The sequence below is a fragment of the Budorcas taxicolor genome, chromosome 19 (assembly GCF_023091745.1).
Source record: "Budorcas taxicolor isolate Tak-1 chromosome 19, Takin1.1, whole genome shotgun sequence".
NCBI lineage: Eukaryota > Metazoa > Chordata > Mammalia > Artiodactyla > Bovidae > Budorcas > Budorcas taxicolor.
Window position 1 is genome coordinate 9463831 of NC_068928.1, and position 15940 is coordinate 9479770.

Below are 15940 nucleotides of genomic sequence, written 5' to 3' on the forward strand. Positions count from 1 at the left end.
AAAAAATACATTAAGTAGGGCCTCCTTGGAGAAGGCAATGGCAACCCACTCCAGTACTCTTGCCTGGAAAATCCCATGGACGGAGGAGCCTGGTGTGCTGCAGTCCACGGGGTCGCTAAGAGTCAGACATGACTGAGCGACTTGACTTTCACTTTTCACTTTCATGCATTGGAGAAGGAAATGGCAACCCACTCCAGTGTTCTTGCCTGGAGAATCCCAGGGACAGGGGAGCCTGGTGGGCTGCCGTCTATGGGGTCGCACAGAGTCGGACATGACTGAAGCAACTTAGCAGCAGCAGCAGCAGCAGCAGCAGGGCCTCCCTATATTAGATACGAAAGCTATTTTATGACATGATTGTACGTATTCTGGCATTTCTGTGAAAATTAGCTGGAATCATGTAAATACTCAAAATTTGTTTCCAGTTCTTTTTAATGGAAACTGTAAAAATATCTGCTTTTGCCTGTTACCTTGGAAGGCCCTGGGCAAAGCAAAAAGTCCTACAGGGACAGAAGAAATGTTCACTTTTAGCGGCCTCATTACAGTGTGTTTGCTCTTTCATATGAAAATTTGGACCATTACTCAAATTCTTCTAAATCACAACTACAAATGTCATCCTGACAAAGCAATGCCAAGTATCACTGGTTAAGAACTTAGCTGTGGGGTACGTTACAGTGCTTTTAAATACAAACAATAATGTGGATGGAACTATACAAGCAGTACTTGTTAATGACTAAATTAATTAATGAATAGTGAGGTTCACTTATTTCATAGGGTCTAGTAAAACTGCCCAGAAAACTATTAACAGTTTAAAATTCCCTGGTGGTCTAGTGGGTTTTTAAACAGACTTTTAGAGAAATCGATCAGTAGTGTCTCTTTGCGACCCCAAAGACTGTAGTTTATCAGGCTCCTCCATCCATGGGGTTTTCCAAGCCATGGGATTTTCCAGGCAAGAGTACTGGAGTGGGTTGCCATTTCCTTCTCTAGGGGATCTTCCCAACCCAGAGATCAAACCCAGGCTCCCCAAATTGCAGGCAGCTGCTTTACCATCCGAGCCACAGCACTCTAGTGGTTAGGACTCTAGCTTTCCACTGGGGGCCTGGGTTTAATTCCTGGTCAGGGGACTAAGATCCTGCAAGCTGTGCGACCAATAAAACAAAATAAAGCACGTTTCAATATAAGTGTACAAATGTAGTTCATCAACATAAATTGGTAAAGCTTCTTTTACTATCTTGTTAGTTTCCAAACACTTCAATTCATCTTTAGTGTGTATTTTCTAGATAGTGATCTTATTATACTTACTGATTTGGATCTGCTCCATAATCCACCAGGACATCAACTAATTTTGTAAGGCCTAATAATGCTGCAATGAAAAGGGCTGTCTGGCCCAAGGAGTTAACTGCATCAACATAAATTCCTGCAAAACAAATATCAGGATTAATGCAAATACAAGAGAAAAAGTAAAATTCCTTTATACAGTATTTTAAAATTAAAGTGAAAAATGAAAGCCCTCATTACTGATAGTAACGTAAGTGAAAAACGTTTAAAAGTCACTCAGTCGTGTCCGACTGTTTGTGACCCAAAGGACTGAAACTTGTCAGTATCCTCAAAATCACTGTAGATGGTGACTGCAGCCATAAAATTAAGACGCTTGTTCCTTGGGAAAGTTACGACCAACCTAGACAGCTTGCTAAAAAGCAGAGGCATTACTTTGCCAACAAAGAAAGGTCCATCTAGTCAAAGCTATGGTTTTTCCTGTAATCATGTATGGATGTGAGAAGTGGGCTATAATGAAAGCTGAGCACCGAAGAATTGATGTTTTTGAATTGTGGTGTTGGAGAAGACTCTCGAGAGCCCCTTGGACTGCAAGGAGATCCAACCAGTCCATCCTAAAGAAAACCCGTCCTGAATATTCTTTGGAAGGTGCCAGGGGCCAGCGTGAGGAACTCCACCCATGGCAAAGGTCATGAGAAAGGAGGCTTGGCATACGTAAAGGCGTGATCAAGCCTCAGGAAACCCCCTGTTCCCGAGCATCTAACCCCAAAACCAGAGTCTGTTTTATGCTCTCACCTACACCTCTGACTTTACGGGGGGCTCTCCCCCATAACCATTTTTCTTGGAGAAGGAGTAAACGTGCAGCTCCAAGGCAATAAAAATTCCTGGGCATGACAAGAGTGTTTCAGCTTACGGACTCCTCTGAAGGTTATCTAGCCCACCTGTATAGGTTCGTCCGGCCACATGTGATTGTTTACAGCCTCCCAACCTGAGAGGCATGAGATGTTTTAGACTTACTAAAGGCAAATTCTTTTGGGGAATTAGAAATTATTAGTATAATGGGTTGGTTAGGAATTATATTGGTGAAGGGTTTTTCATTTGTTGTGTCAATAAATGCTGCTAATTCCCTGCTCTGGGTGGGACAAGGATGTCTCAGGTCAAACCTCTCTGCTGACAGACTAGCTTGTGTGACAGGATTATCCATACTCCTGCCACATGATTGTTTACTACCTCTCAACCATAAACAGCACAGAGAATTTTGGAGTATTTTGAGAGTCTTATTTAGCACAGGGCTTTTTCTTCTTCTTGAGTCAATGATTGCCGCCAGGCCTCCATATCCTTAGGCACCTGGGAATATATTAATCAATGTATTTGGAATATAGCAAAGGAAATACAGTAGTTTTTGATGTTAGCAATACTAGACTTTTTGAGTTAATGGATTTTCTCTTTTATAATAGATCACTGTACTTTGTTTTAAATCACTGTGTCCTTGCTATGTAAGAATGTAACTTTATCATATCTTAAGACTAAACAGATCTTAAGGGGAGCATTGGTGAAAGGATTTTCATTTGTTGGGCTGATGTTTGCTGCTAAATCTCCATGTTCCCTACCCTTATAATGAATATAACTAACATATAGGAGAAATAAGTATTAACCTTTAAGCATACAGGAGAAATAAGTATTAACCTATAAGACTAATCATGTTAACCTTGGGTTAAATAAATTCCTTTCTTAATTGTAACTCACTACACCCTCACCCTATAGGAATGTAACTTTATTTGGAGGGTGGTGCCTGGTTTAAGAAAAAACACCCTTGGAAGAAATAAGTTTTTGGTTATCAGAAAGAAAGGATCATAAAATGTCAGCAGGTCTCACTCATGGCCAGAAGATGATGTAATATCCCTAAGACCTTTTTTTTTATACATTTATGTGAAGCACCTGATTTTGATAAAGGTCAGGACTGCTGACCCCCGCATGACTGTATTCATCCCCGTGTAACAAAAGGTATATAAGCAAACCCCAAAATTAAGAAATTGGATCAGTTTCCGGACTGATTCCCCCATGTCGCTTCCTTCTTGCTCCCGTTTTTCTGGCTGAATTCCCATCTGGAGCATGGATGCTATTCCACGTAATCCAAGTTATTCAGCCTCTTTTTCTCCACTAATCTTCCTACTACACTATCCATTTCTAATCTCTCTACATCTGTGATTAAATATGTATTTTTCCAAAGACGCCGACTCCGTCCCCACCTTCGAATCACCCTGGATCCACCCGGGCTGGACCCCGGCAGGAAGGATTGACGCTGAAGCTAAAACTCCAATACTTTGGCCACTTGATGCAAAGAACTGACTTATTAGAAAAAGACCCCGACGCTTTAGATTAAAGGCAGGAGAAAAGCAGACGACATAGAGAATGAAACGGTTGGATGACATCATCAACTCGATGGAAAGATGTTTGGGTGTACTCCGAATGAGTAATGGATAGGAAGACCAGACGTGTATTACACGACTAAACAACTGCGCTGAATCGCTCCTACTCCAGAGAAAAAAAACCGTTCTGACCACGGTAATCGTGGATAAGAACCACAAGTACAAAAAACACTCTACTCCACCAGTAATACTAATAGTAACTAATAACAAAAAAAATCAGATACTCCAAATAGAACACTTAAAAGCTACTTGTATAATACCGCTTAGAAAAATACCTGAAACCACTCAGATTACGTTCTCTCCCTCTTCATCTCCGAAAGGAAAAGAAGAACGATCATCAATGGCTAGCGGCAGTTGCAGAAACAACACCAAAAGCCGACTTCACGCTCAGAAGAGAACGCTTTATCTCCTCCTCGTGGTTTCGGGTGCTCTACACGTTCAGAGAAACTTCTCTAGTAACGAACTATAGAAATGATCCCTGAAAGTATAGTCTTAACAACACACGGCTGGTATTCAGGAGGTGTACAAAAGGCACACATATTGTAATGATGGTGAGTTTTTTTTTTTTAACGCGTTTTTCTTTCAAAATATACACTGGCATGTGGCATGTGTTTTCTAAAGAATCGTTGCATTACCAAAGACTAACAAAGCTTTTGGAACACTCTCACCGGTTCAGAGGACATTTCTAGTTGCTACTTAATTAACATACGGTTTTTAAGCAGCCAATCACACGCCAGTTATTTCCAACTCCTCCCCGTTTGTCCGGCAGGCCCGCAGCATCAGGATTACGTAAAAAGCTGACGAGTACAGACTGCGCGGCAGACAGCCTTCCGCCTCTTTTGAAATTGGCGGCCGAAGCAAGGAGGCCTTTCACTAGAGGACCAAGTGGATGGTGGAAGGAACAAATTGAAGCCAAAACCTATTAAATTTGCAAACCGCTTTATGCTATGATCAAAAGGCCAAAATAAAAATATTGTTCGGGATTTTTTTTTTTCCAAACCAAGGAATTTTTATGTAGATAAAAATTGCGTTTAAATAAGCAGAACAGTACGTCATTCCCCTGCTTAAAGCTTTGGTAGTGTCAGCTACAATCTGGCGCTTGCCAAGGGTGCTTGCTACCTACCTCTACAAGGTTTAAATCATATGCTGCTGATCTTCAACACACCCTGAAGGAGTTCGAGGCGGAGAGCAGAAATGAGGCACTCTGTGCTTGGAGAAAACTGGCAGGACAGGTCCTCAGACAGTTAGATATTCTAGGAGCTCACTTTATGAGACCAATTCTTGTATCTCCTCATAGTTAGGAAAGCACTAAAATCCTTCATGGTGACAACACTTTCTCGTGACTCGCAGAAGCTTCACGAGACCAGCAGAAACTTTCTAAGGAAAAAAAATGTGCTTGATTGAATGTACCCTCCCTTTACCAAAATCACGTATATACTGACCTTTCCCCCTACCTCTATGGAACAGTTTCTCAGCTATCTGAAATCCTGTCTCCCAAGCTGCAGTCCTCATATTACTCCAAATAAAACTTGACTCGTAACTCTCACGTTGTGCATTTTTTTTAGTCCAGCGTTACTTCCCAACTCTTGGGCTAAAGATGGCCTTTCTCTAAACAGTTTACCAAGTCCCATAGGGTCTGGCCCACACGAGTCTATCCAGCCTTATTTTGCACCAAATCCCCCCTCACTTTAGCCATAATGAACCATGTGTGTGCATGTGTGCTAAGTCACTTCAGTCGTGTCCAGCTCTTTGCAACCCTGTGGACTATAGTCTCCCAGCCCCTCGTACTTATCACGTTCCTTTGCACAAGCTGTTCTGCCAGGAATGTTGGAAACGATGGACATTTCACCCTACTCTGGAATATTCAATAAACCAATACAACATGAGGTCTGAGTTGAAACAGTGGGAAGAAGAAGAAACTTCCTCTAAAGCTTGACAAAAAATTGAAATATGAGAAAATATTCAGTGCTGCAGAAGAGTGGGAACATGGGACACTTTCCTAAATGCAACTGGAAGTGTGAACAGTTACAATGCCTTTGGAAAGCAATGTAGCAAAATATATTAAAAATTTGACCCAGAAATCCCACTTTGAGTACTAAAAACCCATTATATAAAATTTTATTACAAAGTACTGTATCAAAGCATTGTTTCTAGTAAAACAAACAGCCAATAAAGAAATCTTAATATCTACCAGTACAGGCACAGTTGAATAAATTATGATAAAACAGATAATAAAATGTAAAGCAGTTAACTAAAATGAATTAGATCTCTATCAGTTAGAATACAGATAGACAAAATGTACTATTAAATGGGAAAAGCAAAAATCTAAGCAAGCAGACAACATTAGGGGGTTCAATCAATGAGTGGATATGAGCTAAAATGATGGATTTGAAGTATCTAACAGGGTTCAGCAAATAACACCTACTTCAACTCCAGTACTTTGGCCACCTCATGCAAAGAGTTGACTCATTGGAAAAGACTTTGATGCTGGGAGGGATTGGGGGCAGGAGGAGAAGGGGATGACAGAGGATGAGATGGCTGGATGGCATCACTGACTCGATGGACGTGAATCTGAGTGAACTCCGGGAGTTGGTGATGGACACGGAGGCCTGGTGTGCTGCGATTCACGGGGTTGAAAAGAGCCGGACATGACTGAGCGACTGAACTGAACTGAACTATAAATATTAAAAATTAAAATTCCAACACTTTTTTAAACCAGTAATGGGATTTCAGCTTAAAAAGTAATCCGTTTTGGACTTCTTTGGTGGTCCAATGGTTAAGAATCTGCCTGCCAATGCAGGGGCCACAAGTTGGGTCCCTGGTTTGGGAAGATCCCACATGCTGCAGGGCAACTAAGTCCCTGCACCACAACTACTGCACTGGTGCTCCGCAATAAGAAAAGTCAACACAATGAGAAACCTTCGCACCGCAACTAGAGAGGTGCCCCCTGCTCGCTGCAACTAGAGAAATCTCAGGCACAGCAACAAAAACCCAGCACAGCCAAAAATGAATATATAAAGTTTTTCAAATGATAATCTATTTTGTGCAAGTGATACAGGTGCTTTTAGATGTCCACCACCCTCCAAGTTGCTGCCATCTGAAATAAAGCAAATATTTCTTTCCACCAACCTGGCCTATTTACTGGCTTTTGAGCAGCGAGCAGCTGGACCCACACACACACACACTAGGTAACACAGGTTTTCCACAGACAAAAGGCAGGCTGAAGACACGAGTGGCAAGGATTATGGGGCCCCATTGCATTTCAGGAGAAGCTCTTTAGCCTGGAATTTATGGCATTCTAGAGTCTGGTCCAATTTGCCTTTCAGTGCTTACTTCCTAAAACATCTTGTACATACTCTATCCTTCACACACACACACACACACACACACACTAAACTAACTGCTATTTGTTCACTCCTTTATTGTTTGCTCCGATATAAGGTCCATTTGATCATGTTTGTTAAATGAACAACCAAATGAATAAACTTACAGTATCAACTTACTGCTTTTTTATCCACTACTACTTTCTTAAGCATTAAGAACAAAACAAGACAAAACAAACACCATCAGAGAGGGCTCTGAATTTCTGCTGACAGTGATTTTGAATGATTTTGTTGTCTTTTCCTGTTTCTTGAAATATAAATATATGAATTTCAAAAAAAGGAGAAAAGCAACTTACAGAATGTCATAGTGTGATACCAATTTCATAAAGGCAGATTAGCAATTTTAGACTATATTTGTATATCTTTGATTCCACTGGTTAAAATAACTTATTTTTTGTAATAAAAGACTGAAGGACATCCCAGCTTTGTCAAAGCACTGGGAATGTGTGCTCAGCTGTGTCTGAATCTTTGCCACCCCATGGACTAGGGTAGGTAGGACAGGATCCCCTGGAGGAAGAAACGGCAACTCACTCCAGTATTTCTTGCCTGGAAAATTCCATGGACAGAGGAACCTGGCGGGGTACAGTCCAGGGGGCTGAAAAGAGTCGGTCATGACCAACTGACTGACTATGCACCCACAATAGGTCTTCGTCGCAGCACATGGAATCTTTAGCTGAGGCATCTGAACTCTGAGTAGTGGCATGTGGGATCTAGTTCCCTGACCAGGGATAGAACCTGGGCTCCCTACACCAACAGGGAAGTCTCTACACCAACTGGACCAACAGGGAAGTCCCAATTTTTATAATAAAAACATTTTTAACTGGGACTTCCCCGTTGGTCCAGTGGTTAGGAGTCCATGCTTCCACTGCGAGGGGCACGGGTTCAGTCTTTGGTCAGGTAATTAAGATCCTGCAGGCTGCGCAGCATCCAAAAAAAAAAAAAACAATTTTTTTTTAACAGAAAAATACGTTTAAAAAAAAAAATCACTCAAGAAAGCATGTTCCAGATATTTCCTGACAAGTGATTTCTTAAAGCCATGAACTCAAGTGAAAAGTGAAAATAGGACAAAAGTGATCATTAAAAATTTAAGCACAGGGACCAGGGTAAGTGAAACTGCAAGGGGAAACTGGCTTAACTTACTGGTATGAAAACTGAATTGGCTGAATATATGCTGTTGCTACGGATTTAAAAAAATATTCACAACCCAAAAGTGGAGAGTTGTTTTATGTGGTGGGAAATTTTAGGCCTTCCAAGCCTGGGAGATAGCATCTCAAGTGACCCTGAGAGAACTGCTCTGAGGACGCGAGAGGAGGAGCCAGGTTCTATAGAAGTGTTGCAACAAAGGGCAGGTAGTCTGAATGTCAAAAGATTATTCTTAATTAAAGAAAACCAGGTATCTCAAGTGAAGGAATTTAGTGCTTGTCTATGGATGAGGCAAGAGTTTGGGCTCACGGAAACGCTCTTTTGATACTCACTCAGCGAACGGGGGCCAGCAGTCTCAATTCTGAGCTTCCTCAAAGCTCACCATGGGGAGTGGCTGCAGTTCTGAGCCTCCTCAAAGCTCACCATGGGGAGTGGCTGTGGTCTGACAGTGCTCAACGGATGGCAGATGTTCTTCCTGAGTTTCCTCAGGGCTCACAGCTCACATCTGTGGGGGCTGCGATTGCGGATGACTGTGACATCCTTGTTTACTTATATGACAGGAAATACTTTATTTCTCACTGTTTATCTCTCCTCTTCTTTTCTTGGCTGCACCACTTGACTTGTGGGATCTTAGTTCCCCAACTAGGGATTGAACCCTCGGCAGTGGCAACATGGAGTCCTAACCAGTGGTTGTTGCTGTTCAGTCACTCAGTCGTGTCTGACTCTTTGCAACCCCAGGCTTCCCTGTCCTTCACCACTCCTGTGGGAGTTTGCTCAAACTCATGTCCATTGAATTGGTGATGCCATCCAACCATCTCTACCAGGGAATTCCCTGAATATGAGTACTTAAATAAGGGCAGTTTTCAAAAGGCATTACTACCTCTAACAGGAAATTAAGCCTGCTTTTACCTAAAGAGAACAATATATAATATTCAGTAGAATTAAGAAATTTTGCTGATTTCTCTAGCTCAGGGTGCAATGACAAGTGTAATGTATTAACAGCCCCAGCATAAAGCTAGAGTAGCTTTTGAAGATAGATGTCAGGAAAAATATATGATCTATTAGCCTGAAATAATTTAAAAGGGAGGTTCAAAAGAGAAATATTTAGATGAAGAAAATAAAAATATCAGCATACTATACTAAAAAGGCTGATTTTAAATTGCACTTAGTTAAACTAACCTAATAAAAGAAAAAATCAACACTGAAGGGGCAAAGAAACCATCTTAAAACAACTAAGGATATATCAAAATTAAGTTTAAAGCTACTTTGAATCCATTTTCCAAGCAATTCCCTATCCTATTATACATAACAATATTGGTGTGTCAGCTAATTGAGTATCAAAGCCCAGACTGCTATGTATTTCCCTGCAGCCTGTGGGAAATGTTCAGTGACTTCAGTCATGTCTGACTCTTTGCAACCCTACAGACTGTAGCCCACCAGGCTCCTCTGTCCATGGCAGTTCCCAGGCAAGAATCCTGGAGTGGGCTGTCAAGTCCTCCAGGGGATCTTCCCCACCTGTGGATCGAACCCGCCTGCATTGCAAGCTTATCCCTTACCTCAGAACCACAAAAACCCTTCACTCAAAAAAATCAAATGAAGGATACTTCAGTACCCATTGAACAAGCGGGAGAAAAACAGGCTCAGCTGCTAGATAGACAAACTTCACCTTCAAGAAATATATGAAATGAAAACCAAAAAACAAGACACTAGCAGAAAAATCTACTTAACCACATAAAGAACATATGTATGGAAACCACATATGGGGAAAATTAAAAATGAAGTCACTCAGTTGTGTCCAACTCGTTGGGACCCCATGGACTGTAGCCTACCAGGCTCCTCTGTCCATGGGATTTTCCAGGCAATAGTTCTGGAGTGGATTGCCATTTTCTTCTCCAAAGGATCTTCCCGACCCAGGGATCAAACTCGGGTCTCCCGCATTGCAGACAACCCTTTACCGTCTAAGCCACCAGGGAAGTCCACTAAAAATGAAGTTGCTTACTCATGTCCAACTCTTTGTGACCCCATGGACTGTAGCCTACCAGGCTCTTCTGTCCATGGGATTTTCCAGGCAATAGTAGTAGAATGGATTGCCATTTCCTTCTCCAAAGGATCTCCAGAGTCCACATATGGGGAAACAATGGAAACAGTAAGACATTTTTTTTTTGGTTGGGGGGCCTCCTAAATTACTGCAGATGGTGATGGCAGCCATGGAATTATAAGACACTTGCTCCTTGGAAGAAGAGCTATGTCCAACCTGGACAGCATATTAGTAATGCAGAGACATTACTTTGCCAACAAAGGCCCATCTAGTCAAAGCTACAGGTTTTCCAGTAGTCATGTATGGATGTGAGAGTTGAACTAAAAATAAAGCTGAGTGCCAAAGAATTGATGCTTTTGAACTGTGGTACTGGAGAAGACTCTTGAGAGTCCCTTAGACTTCAAGGAGATCCAACCAGTCCATCCTAAAAGAAATCAGTCCTGAATATTCATTGGAAGAACTGATGCTGAAGCTGAAACTCCAATCTGATGCAGAGAACTGACTCATTGGAAAAGACTGAGACGCTGGGGAAGATTGAAGGGGGGAGAAAAGGGGACAAGAGAATGAGATGGTTGGATGGCATCCCTGGCTCAATGGACTTCAGTCTGAGCAAGCTGTGGGAGTTCACACTGGACTGGGAAGCCCAGTGTGCTACAATCCATGGAATTCCAAAGTCAGATACAACTAAGTGACTGAACTGAAGGAAACCACTTATAAGATTTCTCTCAGAGAAAATAAACACAATCAGACACAGAAATTATAGCTCTAATGATTACAAATAAAACCAAAAGATTAACATCTAACATAATAAAACTATAAACAAAACTACTCAGATGGTGTTCTCTCCCTCAGGAAGAGAAGAACGATCATCAATGGCCAGTGACAGCTGCAGAAGCAACACCAAAGACCAGCTTCACGCTCAGGAAAAAACACAGCATTTCCTTCTCGTGATTTCAGGTGCTCCACACGATCAGAGAAACTTCTCTAGTAACAAACTACAGAAATAATCCCTGAAAGTATAGTCTTAACCTCCACTCCCAACCGCTGCCAGGCCTGTGCTAGCTGTGAACTTTTCACTGAGGGCAACAGTTTCCCCACCACTTTGCCATTTTTTCTTCCACTGGGAAAAAACCAGAAAGAGCTCTTGCAATAATACAGCTTTCAAATGTTGTCACTTATTAATTCATTTGAACATTTTCACTGAAAATGTAATTTAACAGTTTTTAAAAATCAAACTTAATTTACATAATACAGAGTGACAGCCAATCACAACCCCAGTCTTTAAAGCCCAGGAGGCATTTGCTGCACAGATTGACTAAAGCTGCCCCGCCCCTGAAAGCTGTAAAGGAAAGGGCGGGTCTCTGCCTTTGCTCCTGAGAACCTAGCTGATTCCACTGATTACTCAATCTTAGCGGCTGCATTCAAGGCTGTCCAACTCAGACTTTCAAACTGTCATAAGAGGTGACCATGACTAAGGCAGGGATGGGGGCTGGGTGGGTGAGAACCAGCCCTGGGAATCAGAACCTTTGGGGCTTTGCCATAGGACTGCACTACCTGCTCACACTTTCTGAATTCTTAAGATTAAGCTGACTGCTGCCTTTGACATCATTTCTTCTCCCGAAAAATGCCTGAGTGCCAACTGTGACAATACTAACTACTATTTATTGTGAGTTTGCCAGCCTCCATTCATCATTTTAACTGCTTTAACTATGAGACCAATACAAGTACAATCATCCCGTTTTTATGGATGGGGGAACTAAGGCACAGAAAGGCCTGAGGTCTGTCAACAGCAGAGCTGGTAGGTGTCACCTTAACCATCATCCCGGTTTGGCTTTCTAGGTGCTAAAGATTACTCTAGGTACTGGGCAAACAGAGGTCCCTACTCTCACAAAAAGCTTACACCCTGATAGGGGAGAGAGGTGACAACAGTTACCCAGAGGATGAGATGATGACGCATGCAGAGGATGATAAGGGTTCAGAGAGGGATTTGATGGCCACTTCAGATTTGGGTGCTCAGGGAAGGCCTCTCTCTGGAGGCTGCATTTCAGTGGAGAAAACCACGTCAACAAGCAGGGCTACTCTTCGCTGCGGTGTTTAGGTTTTTAGGTTTCTCTTTCTTGATGCAGAGCTCGGGCTCTAGAGCACTTGGGCTTAGTTGCTCTGTGGAGGTTGCAAAAAACCATAATGTTTTTTCCTTCTAACACCTGCAATGAGACTTCTTGAAAGAATCGTATTCTTGCTCATCTCTGTAGCACAGGCTGGTCACTTACTGCTTACGTTGTACAGGTTCACCTGGACTACCTGTTCTTCGGTGAACTTTATGTAAAATATTAATATTTACTTTAAAAAACATTTAAAATTTTATTTATTTTTGGCTGGTTATTTGTTGCTGTGATCAGGGTCTTGAGATGTAGTGAGTGGGGTCTACTCTTCATTGTCTCTTGTTTCGGAGCATGGACTCTGCGGGGGACGGGGGTGCGGAGTTCATTGGTTGTGGCACACAGGATTTAGTTGCCCTTGGCATGAGGCATCTTCCTGGACCAGGGATGGAACTTGTGTCTCCTGCCAACTGTACCACCAGAGAAGCCCTCAGTATGTCATTTTGATGTATGATTCTTTGAAGAAGGTAGGTAATTGTGACTTTACCTTCTAGGTGCTTTCTGAGAAACTGCTTCTCAAGTTATAACCTTCAGACTGGTTAAAATAAAATTTTTGTTTCTTCTTGACACTGAATTGAAGTTTCATCAACAAACCAACCCCCAAGTCCTGTCAACCTTACCGCTTAACATCTCTTTCAGATCTCGTCTTTCTCTATCATCCCTACCATCATCTCCCAGGGAGAGGAATGCAATATGTGTTTCACTGGTCCTCACACTTGGCACCCCACCCCTCCCCAGAAGTATAATCACAACACAGCTTTTATTTATTTTTATTAATTTATTTATTCATTTCATTTGGGACTGTGCGGGTCTTCTTCACAGCACGGGGGCTTTCTGTAGTTGCAATGAGCAGCGGCTATTCTTCCTTGTGGTGTGCAGGCTCCTCCTTCTCCAGACGAAGAACGCAGGCTGCAGAGCACACAGACTTCACTGCTCTGCGGCATGTGGCGTCTTCCCAGAGCAAGGGTGGGATCTGTGTCCCCTACATTGGCAGGTGGGTTTCTAACCACGGGTCCACCAGGGGATTCCCGCCACATAGCTTTTAGAGTGACCTTCAAATGCACAGCTGATGTCACTCTCTTTCAACAGTGCCCACTACCTTTAGTTTTCTGTCTACCACCTTTTGCCAAACTCTGCCTTCTGTCATTCCTCTTCTGGGCTAAAGTCCTGTGGGCTTCCCAGGTGGCACTAGTGGCCAAGAACCTGACTGCCAATGCAGGAGACATCAGAAACGAGGGGTTGGGTTGGATGATCCCCCTGGAGGAGAAAACTGCAACCGACTCCAGTGTTCCTGCCTAGAGAATCCCAAGGACAGAGGAGCCTGGCAGGCTACGGTCCATAGTGTCACAAAGGGTCAGACAGGACTGAAGTGAGTTAGCATTCACACACACGTCCTATTTCCTTACCTTGAACTGATATGGAGAAATAAATCACCATAAATATCAGGAAGGGATGTCTGTCTACATGTGTCAGGAAAGAGTGACCTGGCTAACAGGAGAGTAGAGAAGGGGAAAGTAACTGTTTCACTACCCTTGGTCGGCCCACCCCAAGCATGAAAATAAACCCTCAAATCATAATACCTATAAATTCAATCAGGAAACTAAAACACCAAACTGCATCAGACAAACTTTCCTTCATTTCAAAGAAAAATTAGGACGTCCCTGGTGGTCCAGTGGTTAGGACTCCACACTGCCACTGCAGGCAGCGTGGGTTCCATCCCTGGTCAGGGAACTAAGATCCCATAGGCTGCACGGTGTGGTCAAAAGAAAGAAAAACCACAGCTTACACAAAAGTTAGGTAGGGAAAAAAACCACAACATCTGTTACATAGGTTAAAAAGTATTGTGCAATTTGAACATGTGAAGAAAAAAAAATATAGAAAACAGCCCCTAATGGCAAATATTCATCTACCTTCTGGGACAGTAACAGGGGACGAAACCACTCAGAAAGAGTCCCTTCCCTCATACTTCTCCCGAGGAAATGAACAGTCATCAGAGGCAAATGGCAATTAGCAGCACCAAGAGCTGACTTGACACTCAGAAGAGAACGGACCTCCTTGTGGATTTCAGATTTTGAGGACTCCACACAGAAACATCTCTAGTAACAGCAAATTATAGAAATAATAACTCCTAAAACCAGTCTTGACTTTAACCTGGCAACCTCCATTGGGTCCACGGCAGCCACACACTTTTTATGGATGGCAGCATTTTCCAACATTCCTCTTATTTCAGAAATACCATATAAATGATTTTCAAACTGTTGGTACCAAACCAAACTTGGGTCCACATGCAGTAAAACCAGTCTACTGACACAGGCTGTGGTGGAGAAAGGCACAGGGTTTCTCCCAGAGCACCAAGGGGTTTGGGCCTTTTAAGCACTGCCTACCTGGCCTCCTTTTCATACTGTCCAAGTCAAAGCTATGGTGTTTCCAGCAGTCATGTACGGATGGGAGAGTTAGACCATAAAGAAGGCTGAGGCCCGAGGAATAAAGGCTTTCAATCTGTGCTGTTGGAGATAACTCTTGAGAGTCCCTGGCACTGCAAGGAGACCAAACCAGTCAATCCTAAAGGAAATCAACTTTAAATATTGATTGGAAGGACTGATGATGAAGCTGAAGTTTCTATTCTCTGGCCATGTAATGGGAAGAGCCGACTCATTGGAAAAGACCTTGATGCTGGTAAAGACCGTAAGCAAAAGGAGAAGAGGGAGGCAGAAGATGAGATGGTCAGAGAGTATCACTGACTCAATGGACATGAATTTGAGCAAACTCCAGGAGAGAGCAGAGCACAGAGCAGCCTAGGCAGGCTGCTGGCCATGAAGGTCCAAAGAGTCGGACATGGGTAAAAAGAACAAAAAAAAGCTGTCAGGTAAGTAAGAAAGATTATGTACCTCAACTCCTAACAAAATAAAAAAATTACTTAAATGTGGTTTCCCTTGTTCATTAGGAAACTACTATTTCTATAGCACTTTAATAGTATTTCTACAGTACTACTTCTACGGTACTTCCAGGCCATGTACATGGATCACACCATTTAATCTTCAAAATAACCCTAAAAGTAGAGGAAATGGAAATTTATGTAAAATAAAAGTAATCAAAACTTTTGAAGAAGCAAATACAATCAACCAAATATCCTTGATGAAATAAATGAAAATGTTAGAAAACAGATATGCGATAAACAGGATTAAAGGATTAACTTTGAAGGTTCAACAATCTCTTGAAAAGGTACAGATAAAAGTTTTTTTTAAAGTACAGCCATGAAAATCCTTCCAGACCCCAGAGGATGAGGAATAGTAACAGAGAATAAAAGGGGTTTAACATTAATGAACTGGAGAAGGCAATGGCACCCCACTCCGGTACTCTTGCCTGGAAAATCCCATGGATGGAGGAGCCTGGTGGGCTGTAGTCCACGGGGTCGCTAAGAGTCAGACACGACTGACGACTCCACTTTCACTGTTCACTTTCATGCATTGGAGAAGGAAATGGCAACCCACTCCAGTGTTCTTGCCTGGAGAATCC

The 15940-nt window shown here is 42.4% G+C and overlaps 1 protein-coding gene, 2 non-coding genes and 1 pseudogene across 3 annotated transcripts in view; all 4 read right to left on the reverse strand.

Moving 5' to 3' along the window:
- TEX14 (testis expressed 14, intercellular bridge forming factor) overlaps positions 1–15940 on the reverse strand; it is a 113273-nt gene that overhangs the window by 62786 nt on the left and 34547 nt on the right. Inside the window, exon 3 of the mRNA XM_052658163.1 lies at positions 1300–1414. Coding sequence (XP_052514123.1) covers positions 1300–1414 — 115 coding nt within the window. The remainder of the gene's footprint in view (positions 1–1299; positions 1415–15940) is intronic.
- Positions 3982–4195, reverse strand: LOC128065787 (small nucleolar RNA U3). The gene has a single exon (XR_008201160.1). It is a non-coding gene; the product is annotated as a small nucleolar RNA U3 (small nucleolar RNA).
- Positions 11090–11291, reverse strand: LOC128065791 (uncharacterized; annotated as a pseudogene).
- Positions 14361–14566, reverse strand: LOC128065792 (small nucleolar RNA U3). The gene has a single exon (XR_008201163.1). It is a non-coding gene; the product is annotated as a small nucleolar RNA U3 (small nucleolar RNA).